Raw genomic sequence first — 13,649 nt, 5'->3', positions numbered from 1 at the left:
AAAAGAACAGACCTCCGAGGTTTCTGTCCCGCTTTCCTGATTCGAATGACCACGAGAAGGACAGAACCTGTGCTTCCCCCCCGGCCATTGTCTGTTTCATGAACCTTTGTGAATACGTGTGTGTACGTGTGTGCATTGTGTACCTGCAAGAGGTGGGGGCCAAGAAGGGGTGTTCGGACCTTCCTGGCTCTTAAGCAACTCCCAGGGTGGATTCTAGGACATGAAGTCAGGTGGACGTAGGGCACTGATGCTCTCTGACAAAGGGGAGTATTTCTGGTCCTTGAGGGGGGCGGTCCCCATGTCATGCTCAGGAAAGCCTCCTTGCTCTGCAGTAAATCTTTCCTTGAGGGGTGTTTGCACTCGTTTCTGCCCACCGCCCGCCCCCCCACAGGAGCAGGGTCCCCCACTCCAACGCCACCCCCTGGTCCTGCGGTCAGAGATCGAGGGCTCCTCTTCCACGTTCTTGCAGCATCTTGCCCAGCCCGCCCCTTCTCTGAGCCCTCTCCACCATCCACCTGGTCAACCTGTCGCCGACTCCCTTGTCTCATCGCCTTCCCCTGGCTCCCTCATCTTTCCGAGACCCCTGAAGAGTTGACTGAAGGCAATGGGTCTGTTCTCTGGCTGGGGCTGGGGCTGGGGCTGGGGGAGACGAGAGAGGGAAGGGGAGATGGTGGAAGGGCAAGAGCCCCCCTCCTCAGGGTGATGGCCACGGTCCAGCTCTGGAGGGTTTAGTGGGTAAAAGAATTCCCCAGTGACGGCAGCGGAGGCCAGTGCCTGGGACAGGTCCCCACAGATGAGGCTGCTGCCCCCCAAAACGGGAGACACTTAGGCAGCTGGGCAGCAACACTGAGGGCAGGCGGGGGAGGACGGGACTCAGGGCAGCCCTCGGGGTTGCTAGGACTTCAGGTTTCTAGATCCTGGGGGGCCAGAGACTCACCCCACGAAGTAGGAGATGATGAGAAGCTGAACCGCTCTGTTGATGATCCCAATGGTCCAGCTCTTCACGACCACCGACTTGGTGGTCTCGTAGGTGAAGAAATCTGAGATGCAGTTCATGCTGAGGGAATGACCCCTAAGGAGAGACCTGATGGTGGTCTCAGGACGGAGGGGTCATCCGGATGGAGGCTGGGAGGGGGAGCGGCTTAGAGGGGGCTTGAGGAGCCTGTTCCTTTAAGTCAGGCAACCCTAGCTCGGGGCTCAGCCTCTCTCTGCTCTCCACCCTCTGGGCTGCCAAGAGTCCAAGGCCAGGGTGGGGGACCCCCTTTTTGTTGGTCTCCACCCCACTCCCCTGTGATGTCACGGCAGGGGTGGGGTCTCCAATCCCAGGCTCCTGATTGCTTGGGATGCAGCTGGCTGGGGCCCTCTGGGACTTAGGCTTTATCTGCACTCTGTCTACCGCTTCGGTTCTGTTCTCTTGTGCCGCGTCTCCATCCCAGCTCACCAGCTGCTCCACGCTCTCCTGAAAGCCCCTGGCAGTACCCCACCCCACCCACCTAGCAGCCTGCTTGAGCTGAGTTCATTCCTGTCTGCCTACAGCGCTCAAGTCCCCTCTTTCCAAGAGCTGCCATCAGCAGCATGGGTTGGGGGAGGGGTGGTCTCCCGAACCTCTCTCCTGGTCTCACGGGAGAGGGTAACTAAAGAGTGGCTTGGTTTCTATTTCCTGTTCACCCGGCAGCGGCAGCTGCTGGACTTCTACCTCCAGCATTGCATTGTAACGCTGGGTGTTTTGGGGGGGTTGTTTTACTGTCCGTCAGCGTATTTATCCGAATCATCTGTTTAATTACACGCTCCTGGAAGCTTGGAGCGGTTTCCATCTTGCTTGCTAGTTTCCTCAAATCCTACCACCGTGTCGGAGCTCAATGCATGTTTATTGAATCTAGCTGAATTTATGTTGCTAGAGAGTGTGGGAACAGCCATCACCCAGAGGGTAAAGCCATGAGTTCAGGGGACAATGGTGGGCTTACATTGTCTCTTGTCCCAGAATCAAGGCTACTGGTGTAACTGCAGGTCAGACTGTCAGAGAAATGTTCAAGTTTCAACATTCTGCCCTTATGTCTCCATGCACGACACATATCGTCAGTCATTCTGAATGTAGAGTCACGGTGAGGATGACAGAGGAGAGCTAGACCGTGGTACGTAAATCTGTCTTCAGCTCTGTTGCCAACTGAGACCCCAGGGCTACTCCCTTAAGGGCCTGTTTTCCCCATCTGCAAAAAGAGGTTGGAGCGGAGAAACCCAGACATCTCTCCCAAGTCCGGCAGCCTCTGATTCTGCAAGATGCACCCTAGGACTCTAGAAGGCGGGGGTGTGGGGGTGGCTGGCTTCCGCAGTGCCAGGGTGATAGGCTTTCAAAGCAGCTGTGGCTCCGTGATTAACTTGACACCAGCGCTTGAACTTGGCATGGCCGCTGGCCAGCCCCTTCCAGGCAATTCACAACTTGCAGGGGCTGCTGGAAGTTTCGGGGGTGCAGCGAGCTCATTTGCAAAAGGACCCGGTCCTCTCTGGACAGGGGAGGGCGGTGCAGTCACAGTGACATCAACGCCTGCATTCTCCTAGAAGCCAGTGGGAGGGGGCACTTCTCTTCACAACTCCTCCAATCTTTTCCTTCTTGGGTCAGACTCCTTTCTGCTTCGCAGAAACAACTATTGTATAGGAGACACACGCGCTGATTGAGAGGGCCACGCGCTTCGGGGCACAGTCTGATAAAAACACTACGCAAATTCTCTTTTGAAAAGCCCAGACGTCTTTAGCGTTTAAGGGGCCCCGAATTTCCGGGCCCGAGGATCGGGGGCAGCGCGGAGGGGGCGGGCGGGTCCGGGGTCAGCGGTGGCGCGGGGGGGCGGGGCCCGGCGCGCCCCGCGGGTCCTCCGGCGCCGCGGGCGCTCTAGCCGGCCGCCTCTCGGGCGGCGCCTCTCTAGCCGGCCGCCGTCTCTGTGGCCAGCGCTTCCGGTGGCGGGACGCGGGGCCGCGCACGCGGGAAGAGCCTGCCCAGCGCCCCTGCCCGCCCCCCGCCCGCGCCGTCCCCCCGCCCCGGCGCGCCTACCGCCCGGGCGCCGGCGGCCGCGAGGCTCCGGCCCGAGGAGGTGGGTGGTCGCCGGCCGCGTGCAGGGCGCGGGCCCGGCTCCCCCGCGGGGTGCGCGCGGTGGGCCGGCCCGCGTTGGAGGCGGCCGGCCGCGAGCGAGTCCATTTTGGGGGGCGGGGGAGCTGCGGGTCTGGGGGCGCTGGGGGGACCTGCGGGGGCGCCTCGCGCGCTGAGTCGGCCGGCCCCGGGGGGCTGCGCTGCTCGGTGCCGCGGCGGCCGGTGCAGCGCCCAGGGAGGGTGTCGGGTGTGTGTGTGGGGGGTGTTTCAGCACTTCTTGGGGCAGGCCCGACACCCCAGGACTGGGCCCGGCACCCCAGGACTGGGCCCGGGTCCCCGGGCGGAGGAGATAGGACGCATGCCCGGCGAAGCGGGCCCATCCGGGGGCACCGTGAGCGGCTGTCCTTCCTACCACCTCTCTCCCTCTCGAATCCAGATCCCCAGCGCGCCCTCCATCTGCGCGCTCACCCAGGAGTTTCGGTGGTACCAACAGGGCTAGGTCAGCATGGCAGAAACTCTGGAGTTCAACGACGTGTATCAGGAGGTGAAGGGCTCCATGGTGAGAAGGGCCCCGCGGAGGGAGGCGAGTGGACCTGCAGGGCCACTGATCATGCCCATGCTCTGAATGGGCATGCTGGTTTGGAAAAGGGGGTCAGAGTACCCGTGTGTGCCTTGGGTTCCCCCCAGCTGAGAAGCGGTACCCAGGGAAAGGACCAGAATCAGGTCCGCTTGAAGGGCCCCACAGCTGCTATACCCAGTCCGGGAGCCTGGAAACTCTGAGACCCTGCAAGGGTTGTGGATGCCTGAGCCAGGATTAGAGCCCGAGGGTCCTAGTGGGCTGGTCGCCCTCAGCGCTCCCCCCGGCTGCTGCTGCTCCAGTCTGTGGATGTCAGGCGGGCCCAGACGGGGTGCCGGGTGGGACTGACCCTGGGCTGCTGCGCTGTGGCTTCCCCATACATTTGGGCCTGTTTCCCCCACAGAATGATGGTCGGCTGAGGCTGAGCCGCCAGGGCATCATCTTTAAGAACAGTAAGACGGGCAAAGTGGACAACATCCAGGCCGGGGAGCTGACCGAAGGCATCTGGCGCCGGGTGGCTCTGGGCCACGGGCTTAAACTGCTCACGAAGAATGGCCACGTCTATAAGTACGATGGCTTCCGGGAATCGGTGAGACGCCCTGTTGCCATCGCCCCCTCTTGACTGTGCATCTCCTTTAGTTTTAATGCTCTAGACCGACAGTTACCCCTTCTTCTGGTAACTGCGGTCGCTGGTTTGGGCTCCTCACAGCAGGACCAGTGAAGCCATTAAGCAGTCAGCGTTCAGTTTTGCGCCAGTCTCAGGACTTTTCTTTGTGGCCTAACTCCAGAAGTTTTTCTACTGTTTTGATTTTCTTTTTGGTGGCTCCTGCCTGTTGTCTTTATCCAGGTTCTGGGTCTTGCCTGATGCTTTAGTTTGGGTTTTGTTTTTCCATTGTGACCTGCGTGCATTCAAAACTTTACTTCATTTTCGTTTCCATTTTCACTAAAGCAGTACCCATACAGACTCAGAAGAGACATTGCGAGACCCCTAACTGGGAACGTCAGCCCCTTACTGTATTCCTCCCCCAGGCTGAGAAATAACCCAGAAATAACCTCTTCCAACAGTCTTTTACACGGTTTTATAGCTGTGATTAAGTCAGCAAGGATTTCTGATACAAGGTATACTGGGACAGCTTCTCAGAAACAGATAATCCCAGAACGTTCAAGTTTGTGTTCAGGCCATCAGGAGTTTACTGGGCTGGTTCTCTTTCCCCTCCCTACAGGAGTTTGAGAAACTCTCTGATTTCTTCAAAACTCACTATCGCCTGGAGCTAATGGAGAAGGACCTGTGTGTGAAGGGCTGGAACTGGGGAACTGTGAAGTTTGGCGGTGAGTCCTGCGGGAGGTTGAGTTTTCGGGGCGGAGGAAAGATGAAAGATTTCTCCCTTTAACTTGTCTTGCTCTCTCTCTGCCACTGCCTCTGATCGCCTGTCCGTTTGTAAATGATTGTGTGTTTATCGAGGATCAACGGTGTATTAGAGGGTCTGGGAGAAACAGACAGCCCCCGGGCCCTCTCCGTAGGGAAGCTGCAGTCTGGTGGGAGCGCAGTTTACGCTGAGCCAGGGGAAGAGCCTGTGGATGGGTCGTCCGCCTTTTCCCCACAGGGCAGCTGCTTTCCTTCGACATTGGCGACCAGCCAGTCTTCGAGATCCCTCTCAGCAACGTGTCTCAGTGCACCACTGGCAAGAACGAGGTGACGCTGGAGTTCCACCAGAACGATGACGCGGAGGTCTCCCTCATGGAGGTGCGCTTCTACGTGCCGCCCACCCAGGAGGACGGCGTGGACCCCGTCGAGGTGAGGCTTTCCGCGGTGCTGAGCGGGCCCCGATAGACCCGCAGCCAGCTCCCAGCGGCTCCATGACCCGCGTGTGCTTCGGCAGGCCTTCGCCCAGAACGTGCTGTCGAAGGCGGACGTGATCCAGGCCACGGGAGATGCCATCTGCATCTTCCGGGAGCTGCAGTGCCTGACGCCCCGAGGCCGCTACGACATCCGCATCTACCCCACCTTCCTGCACCTGCACGGCAAGACCTTCGACTACAAGATCCCCTACACCACGGTGCTGCGGCTCTTCCTGCTGCCCCATAAGGACCAGCGGCAGATGTTCTTCGTGGTGAGCTGGGGCCTCGGGAGGCAGCTGCCACCCACGGCCGTCTAGCCATCTGCTGGGCCTCCGAGCCCCGGCTGGCGCTGAGCCTGGTCGGTCCTTCCCCCCGCAGATCAGCCTGGACCCTCCCATCAAGCAGGGTCAGACTCGCTACCACTTCCTCATCCTGCTTTTCTCCAAGGACGAGGACATCTCCCTGACGCTCAACATGAACGAGTGAGTGAGGCTGTCCCCCGCCTGGGCAGGGGTGGGCGGGCAGGCGGAAGCCCGCAGCGACCCCGCCCGCCTCTTGCTGTCCTCAGGGAGGAGGTGGAGAAGCGCTTCGAGGGGCGGCTCACCAAGAACATGTCAGGATCCCTCTACGAGATGGTCAGCCGGGTCATGAAAGCGCTGGTGAACCGCAAGATCACGGTCCCGGGCAACTTCCAAGGGTGAGCGCGCCAGCCTGGGCTGCTGCCTGCCATGGGGGGTGGGGAGGTGCGCTCTCAGGTGAGCCCCTGCTGGGAACGCCGCCCCGCGGGGCCCTGGGTGGGCTGTCGCTGGAGGGGGCAGGCCCCCTGAGGCCTACACACCGGGGGGCTTGGGGCATGTTGCCCAGGCGGGCTGCCCAGGCGGCACTGACCGCGCCCCCTCCCCAGGCACTCGGGGGCCCAGTGCATCACCTGCTCCTACAAGGCCAGCTCAGGGCTGCTGTACCCCCTGGAGCGGGGCTTCATCTACGTCCACAAGCCGCCCGTGCACATCCGCTTCGACGAGATCTCCTTTGTCAACTTCGCCCGCGGGACCACCACCACGCGTTCCTTTGACTTTGAAATTGAGACCAAGCAGGGCACCCAGTACACCTTCAGCAGCATTGAGAGGTGAGCGCCTCTGCCCAGCCCTCCCGGGCACCCTGGCCCCGACCCAGCCTCCTCCACTGGGCGGCCCGGCCTCTCCAGGCAGGCGACTCCTCTGATGTGTCGAGCCTTGAGCAGTTTCTCTTTTGCTGCCTGGAATTTGGCCTTCTCTCTTGGGGTGCTTAGCCTTCGGCAGCCGCTGTATTGCTTGCTTTCTGTACTTAAAAAAATCTGAGTGCCGTATGTATTTGGTACTAGTCCTCTTCCTCTCCCCGCACAATGGAAATGCTGTCTCCTCCTTTCCTTGAATGATCTCTGTGCCCGAGAACACAGCAGCTGTTCACTGAATGCTGGCTGGGGGCTACATGTTTCACAGACATGTTTACAGTCAACCTTCATAACAGCCTGAGAAGGCTGGGTTGCTGCTGCTGCTAAGTCGCTTCAGTCGTGTCCGACTCTGTGCAATCCCATAGACAGCAGCCCACCAGGCTCCCCTGTCCCTGGGATTCTCCAGGCAAGAACGTTGGAGTGGGTTGCCATTTCCTTCTCCAATGCATGAAAGTGAAAAGTGAAAGTGAAGTCGTTCAGTCGTGTCCGACTCCTAGTGATCCCATGGACGGTAGCCCACCAGCCTCCTCTGCCCATGGGATTCTCCAGGCAGGAGTACTGGAGTGGGGTGCCATCGCCTTCTCCGGAAGGCTGGGTTACAGACCAGCAAAACGCCCAGCCTGCCTCCCCGCTGCTTGTGGGTGTTGGTGGACAGGCACACACTGCTTCCTGTGTTTTCTTCCCCTGAAATCTTAAGATCCTGTAAGTTTTCAAGACCAGCGTCTGACTCTTCTCTGCCTGTTGTCTGCCGGGGGTCTCTGAGATCCCGGGTGTGGTTGAGCTGTCGAGGGTTTGGGCCCCTTGGTCCGTGCGGCCCCTGGGGGTGTTGAGACAGCCCACAGCCCACCCCGTGTCGGACCTGCCCACTGGGTAACGGGGCCCTCTCGTCTCAGGGAGGAGTATGGCAAGCTGTTCGACTTTGTCAACGCCAAGAAGCTCAACATCAAAAACCGAGGGCTGAAAGAGGTACCTGGGCGTGCTTGGGAGGAGCCTTGCCTGTTCTCTGTCGGGGAAGGGGCTGGGGTTGGCGCGGCTTCTTTTTCACTCTCTCTTCTCTTCTCGCCTTTGTAGAAAAAAGAGGTGCGTGAGACCCTCCCCCTCCGGGTACAGGTTTCCTGGCATGACCTTAGAGCAGGCTCCGCAGTCCCCCAGGGGCCCCCCGCGGGCCGGGCGCGGGAGGGGCTTGGACTAACTGGGTTGGCAGGGAGTCGGGCAGACGCTCTGCGCTGAGCTGTGTGTGGACATCTCCAGGCGCGGTTGCTCCGAGCTACTCACAGGCATGGGGATGGCTTCCGCGGGCGCGGGTCGGGGGGCTGGCCCTGAGCCCCACGCCCGCCCTGCAGGGCATGAACCCCAACTATGATGAATACGCCGACTCGGACGAAGACCAGCACGACGCCTACCTGGAGCGGATGAAGGAGGAGGGCAAGATCCGCGAGGAGAACGCCAACGACAGCAGCGACGACTCGGGAGAGGAGACCGGTGGGCGGTGGGCGGCCTGGCGGGGGGCGGGGCAGGGTCCCCAGGGGCGGGGGTGGGGCGCAGAGCTCACGCGGCCTGTGCTCTTTTTCAGATGAGTCCTTCAACCCGGGTGAAGAGGAGGAGGACGTCGCAGAGGAGTGAGTCGTGGGTCTACTCGGCGGGGTGAGGGTGGCCCATAAGCTTCAGGGACTGGAATATCTCTGAGCGTTCCCAAGTCCCGGAGCTACCTACCGACCGAGGGTAGAAAAGCGACCGCTGTTGAAGTGATACAGGGACACGTTTTAAAGTTGTCAGGATGCTTTGTGAGTGCAAAGCATCTCCTGAAACCAGAAAACGACAGTGGAGAATGGGGGTAGGGGCAGAGCTTGCCCGCTTCCCGGCTGCGGTCCTCGGGTCAGGCGGTGCATCTCTGTGTCTCCTCTGTGAGATGGTAGTGTCCATCACTACTTTAAAAAAACTTTATTTTTATTTTTGGCCGGGCTGGGTGTTCGTCGCTGGGTGCAGGCTTTCTCTGGTGGCGGCGAGCAGGGGCTGCTCTCTGCTCTCGGGGTGTGGGCTTTTCACTGCAGTGGTCTGTCTTGTTTTGGAGCAGGGGCTCTAGGGTGCAAGGGGCTTCAGGAATTGTGACTCGCGGGGCTTAGCTGCTCTGCAGCGTGTTGGAATCTTCCCAGAGCAGGGATCAAACCTGTGTCCCACTGGGAAGTTCCTCTATCGAGACTCTCGATTGCCGATGTCAGAAATATGACTCAAACTGATTTTCGTGTAAGAGTGAGTTTTATTAGGTCATGTAACCAGAGAGTCTGGTGATAGAATTGGGCTCAGGCACCTGAATCCAAAGGCTTCCCTGGTGGCTCAGACGGACCTGAGCCTGTCTGAAGAATCCACCTGCAATTCGGGAGTTACGGGTTCCATCCCTGGGTGGGGACGATTTCCTGGAGAAGGGGATGGCAACCCACTCCAGTGTTCTTGCCTGGAAAAATCCCATGGATAGAGGAGACACAACTTAGCGACTACACCACCACCACCACCACGACTGAATCCAGGTGCTCGGAAGTTGAGGGGAATATTAGTTTTTACTTCTGATTTCCTAATTTTTAGATGGGTGCATGCATTGCTAAATGACCCTGAGCAGCACGGGGCAGGCTAAGTCCTCCGAGTTAACACTCAGAAGTGCTGCTGTTTTCAGAGCAGTGGTGGATGGTGTGCTTGCCTCCCCTTCCTGAGTCTGAGTTCTGAGCTGTGCTCTGATGAACTAAGAGTTAAGCCATGCACCACCCCCCCCCACCCCACTTAGAGCCTGTGGCTGGGGTGGGCTCCCCCTGAATGGGGCTGGGTGGTTCCCAACAGGGAATTGGAGTTCTCTTGTTCCAAAAGAATTAGCAAAGGTTGAGCACAAAAAAAGAAAAAGAGAAAACTCTGCTGGAGCACACTAGTTCTGCTTGCTACGTACTTGGGAAAGTCAGTGAGCAAATGCTTGTGAACATGTCTTGGAAACGGCTCCGCACCGTGATGCAGGTGTAAGGGGGCTCCATCTTCTGAAGAGCTGAGCACGTGTGGTGGAGGGGACCGCTTAGGGGTACTGGGTTGGACTGAAGGTGGCCCCCCCCATTTTTTACATGGTAGCTCATTATCTCTTCATCAGAGAAGACTGCAGGGTTAAAACAGTTAGCTCAGAAGAAGCGGTGAAGTGGACCTGGGGCATTTTCTGGGCAAGATGAGACCGCGGCTTTGTCTTCAGGGGTGTGGGGTCTGGGTTAGGCCGTGACCCAAGAAAGCCGCAGAGGCCCCCCCGTGTTGATGGACTCAAGGAGGAAACTGCTGCCAAGGCCCGGGGGTGGACCAGGTGGTTGAAGGCACGTCAGCAAGAGGAGGCCGCGCGCCACAGCCCTGCTCTGCCTCTGCTTTCTGGGCGGGGGTCTTTGGGCTCGCTGTCCTGTCCTAAGCTGGTTGGGGGCTCTCCTCTCTCTCTGAGCCCCGCTGTCCTTGACAGGTTTGACAGCAACGCCTCCGCCAGCTCCTCCAGTAACGAGGGTGACAGTGACCGGGAAGAGAAGAAACGGAAGCAGCTTAAGAAGGCCAAGATGGCCAAGGACCGCAAGAGCCGCAAGAAGCCCCTGGAGGTGCAGACTCTGCCGGGCGGTGGGGGGCGGCCGTCCTCTTTCAGTCTTTCTGTAGCACCCCCCGGTAGGGCCTGCGGACTGGTGCTGCTGGGCCTAGTTTTGTAACCACTGGCGCTGGCCTTGAGGAGGAGCCTGGAGAATTTTCAGTATGGCCCTTGAGACAATTAGCTTCTGGGAGATCCAAATTAGGAGCAGGCTTCTGTCCTTGGAGCTCAAGGAGAGGGTTCCTTGTGAGCTCAGGCTCAGGTGCTGAGGTCATGGTCTCCATCCTTGGCGGCTCTCCGTCCAGCCTGACTGCGCAGTGTTTTCTCCATTGTGTCCCTCTAAGAAGGAGGTCCAGGTCATCTCTTGGGGAGAACGTGGAGCTTTGTGGGCAGTAGGTGGCTGATGGCCTCTGGGTTCCTACACAGGTAAAGAAGGGCAAGGACCCCAACGCCCCCAAGAGGCCCATGTCCGCCTACATGCTGTGGCTAAACGCCAGCCGGGAGAAGATCAAGTCGGACCATCCGGGCATCAGCGTCACGGACCTCTCCAAGAAGGCGGGCGAGATCTGGAAGGGAATGTCCAAGGAGAAGAAGGAGGCAAGGAGCCGCGGACACACAGCGTTGGACCCTGGGACCTGACGGAGGCGGGCGGGCCCAGGGCTACGGTTCTGTGCAGGTTTTGCCTGTGTCGGGCCAGGGGTCTAATTTTTTTTTTCTGTTTTTTTCATTCCCTGTGTGACACAGGAGTGGGATCGCAAGGCTGAGGAGGCCAGGCGGGAGTATGAAAAAGCCATGAAGGAATACGAAGGCGGCCGTGGAGAGCCCTCCAAGAGGTGAGAGCTGGGGACAGAATGACCCAGGAGCTGCTTTTCTGGCAGGTACTTCTGCAGTTCCAGGTTGAGAATTGGGGTATTAACAGGCATGCTTCTGACTGCAGTAGGGCAGTGCTGCTCAGATCGGGGTAGGCAGTTGCCCAGGTATGGGGAATGGCCTAGAGGATTTCTGAAAGTAACTTGGATAAATACGGCTCATTTTCCTAAGAGCCACATTTTCCTTCAATTTTATTTCAAGGTGTGGGGGAGATTAACACTAGTTGTTATGGAGCATAACTCACATGCAGTTTTAAAGGTAAAGTAACAAGCGTTAGAAGACCCCTTAGAGACAGAAACGGTGACGTGCCCCAGTACTTTTGCCTGGGAAATGCCATGGACAGAGGAGCCTGGTGGGCTACAGTCAGCGGGCTCTCAGAAGAGTGGGACACGACTTAGTGACTCAACAACAACAGACGTTAAGCAAGTTTTGCATATGGGGCTGCTTCAGGCTGTAGCCCCTGATCCTTCCGGTGATTCAGTTATGATGAGCTCCCCTGGGGCGCTTGGGGCTGACGCGCCTGGCTGTGTACATGAGCTGGGCAGTGTGGCTGGGATTGGGAAAGGCCCTGGGAAAGCCAGGAGAGGTTCGGCCCTGATGATGTGGGGAACCCAAGGGCCCAGCACCCACTTCCCTCTTGCTCACCTAGGGATAAGTCCAAGAAGAAGAAGAAAGTCAAAGTGAAGACGGAGAAGAAATCCACACCCTCCCGGGGCTCATCGTCGAAGTCTTCATCAAGGCAGCTGAGCGAGAGCTTCAAGAGCAAAGAGTTTGTGTCCAGTGATGAGAGCTCTTCCGGAGAAAACAAGAGCAAAAAGAAGAGAAGGCGGAGTGAGGTGCGGCTGGGCTTGGGGGGCCGTGGGGCCTGGAAGGGTGGGGGCCCCTGGGCTGGTGGCGGGACAGACAGACAATCCTAGACGGAGGGGTAATGAAGGGGAGTGGGTGGGTGGAATCTGTGCTTCTGAAGGCTTAACACTGGGGTGCAGGGAGCGGTAGCCAAGTGGGGGTCCTTCCCTGAAAAGTGGCTGCGGGGGAGGGTGGCCTGGACTCTGTACTTCTCCCCTGTAAGAGACCTTTGGCTTTCAGGACTCTGAAGAAGAGGAACTAGCCAGTACTCCCCCCAGCTCAGAAGACTCAGCATCAGGATCTGATGAATAGAGAGGAAGACTGTGTCTCCTGGGGCTTGCCCCATCCCAGCCCCAGTCTCCCCACCCGTGTTTTGGTACCTGTTTTCTCCTATGAAATGCAATCCTCGGGTTCTGTGCCATCTGAACAAGCTTTCCCGCTAGCCTGCACTTCCCTGGGGCCGCACGGGAGGCGTCTCACCCTGCGGCTTCAGAAAGTGGCTGTTTATAATCTGGGGAGACATCCGGTGGGGGCCAGGGCAGGGCTGGATCCCACCGCGCCCCCTGCCTTCCCGCCCTTTGGGGTATAGCTGCTGCTTGTCCTGTACAAGTTGCCGCAGGCAGGGGTCCTGTGAGGGCAGGTCTGTAGCTCCTGACTGGGGCCTATTTCTACTTTTATTTTGTATTTCTGGTCTGTGGAAAATGAACATTTAATAAAGGGAACTGACTTTGGAAATCGGCCTTAGGCCTTCTCTCTCCCCCTGCTGTATGGCTCTCACTCTTGGTGTCAACTGCACTCTGACCCTTCAGCTGGGAAGCCAGTCTCCAGGTACAGCCTGTGCTGTTCCCGGCTGGACAAGCCTTGGTTTCCAGTCTCTTCTGGTGGGATGGGCCACCTGAGAGTCTAGAAATGAGAGCTGATCTGATTAGGCAGTCTCCCTCACAGCCGCACTCCATTAGTGAAGCTGAGAGGACAGCTCCGGCTCCAGCCTTAATCACCTGCGAGTCCAGGGTCTTGGAAATCTTTCGATAATGGAATCAGGATTGACCAAGCTTCCCCGCAAATGGGGGGGAATGGAAACCTGAGCCCGCAGAATTGGGGGGGAAGAGTGCTGTGTTGGGGTGGGGGGTGGGGTGTAGCCTGATAGGAAAGGGGTGGAGTATGTGTGAAGCCTTTTCTTGTGGAGAAAAGGGGTATGCGGCATTGTTAGGCTAGGAGGAATTTATGTTGGGCGGAGCAGGCATGCCTGCTAAGCCGCTGCAGTCGTGTCCGACCCTCTGCGACCCTGTGTGGACTGCAGCCCGCCAGGCTCCTCTGTCCATGGGACTCTCCAGGCAGGGATGCTGGAGGGGGCTGCCGTGCCCCGCTCCAGGGGCCCTCCCTGACCAGGGATGTGCCACCTGGGAAGCGCGGGGGCAGGCGCCACGGGAGACGCGCGAGGGTAAGCGGTCATCCCCGCGCGCTGCAGACAGCCGGCGCGAGCGGAGGGCCCCGGGCCGGCCCCAGGCGCTGGTCCCGCAGGGCCGCAGCCCGCCCACCGCCCGAGTCCGGGCCACCTCCTCTCTAGGCCGCCGTCTCGGTGGCCTTCCGCCCCAGCGCGGAGTTGCGTCAGCTTCGCGGGGATCCGAGCCGGGGCGGGCCC

At 59.1% G+C, this 13,649-nt stretch overlaps 2 protein-coding genes across 4 annotated transcripts in view; one reads left to right on the top strand and one right to left on the bottom strand.

The window, feature by feature from the left end:
- Window positions 1-1,277, bottom strand: part of P2RX3 (purinergic receptor P2X 3) — a 35,988-nt gene extending 34,711 nt beyond the window's left edge. For 2 of the 3 annotated variants that reach the window (XM_069553587.1, XM_069553589.1), the window contains exon 1: window positions 938-1,240. In XM_069553587.1, the coding sequence (XP_069409688.1) occupies window positions 938-1,056 (119 nt within the window). In that variant the 5' untranslated portion in view covers window positions 1,057-1,240. Of the gene's footprint in view, window positions 1-937 lie in introns of all 3 variants that reach the window. The other variant, XM_069553588.1, reaches the window with a different exon arrangement.
- Window positions 1,278-2,773: 1,496 nt separating this feature from the next.
- Window positions 2,774-12,742, top strand: SSRP1 (structure specific recognition protein 1). The gene is made up of 17 exons (XM_069554209.1): window positions 2,774-3,083; window positions 3,516-3,638; window positions 4,060-4,245; window positions 4,880-4,985; window positions 5,261-5,451; window positions 5,537-5,767; window positions 5,874-5,977; window positions 6,064-6,192; window positions 6,400-6,621; window positions 7,599-7,671; window positions 8,049-8,187; window positions 8,279-8,324; window positions 10,178-10,307; window positions 10,718-10,888; window positions 11,036-11,124; window positions 11,811-11,997; window positions 12,248-12,742. The coding sequence occupies exons 2-17, from the start codon at window positions 3,585-3,587 to the stop codon at window positions 12,317-12,319; spliced, it is 2,130 nt and encodes a 709-aa protein (XP_069410310.1). The 5' UTR covers window positions 2,774-3,083; window positions 3,516-3,584; the 3' UTR covers window positions 12,320-12,742.
- The last annotated feature ends 907 nt before the right edge of the window (window positions 12,743-13,649 follow it).

This window comes from Ovis canadensis, chromosome 15 (genome assembly GCF_042477335.2).
Source record: "Ovis canadensis isolate MfBH-ARS-UI-01 breed Bighorn chromosome 15, ARS-UI_OviCan_v2, whole genome shotgun sequence".
Taxonomy (NCBI): domain Eukaryota; kingdom Metazoa; phylum Chordata; class Mammalia; order Artiodactyla; family Bovidae; genus Ovis; species Ovis canadensis.
This window is presented reverse-complemented; position numbering and strand designations above follow the sequence as displayed.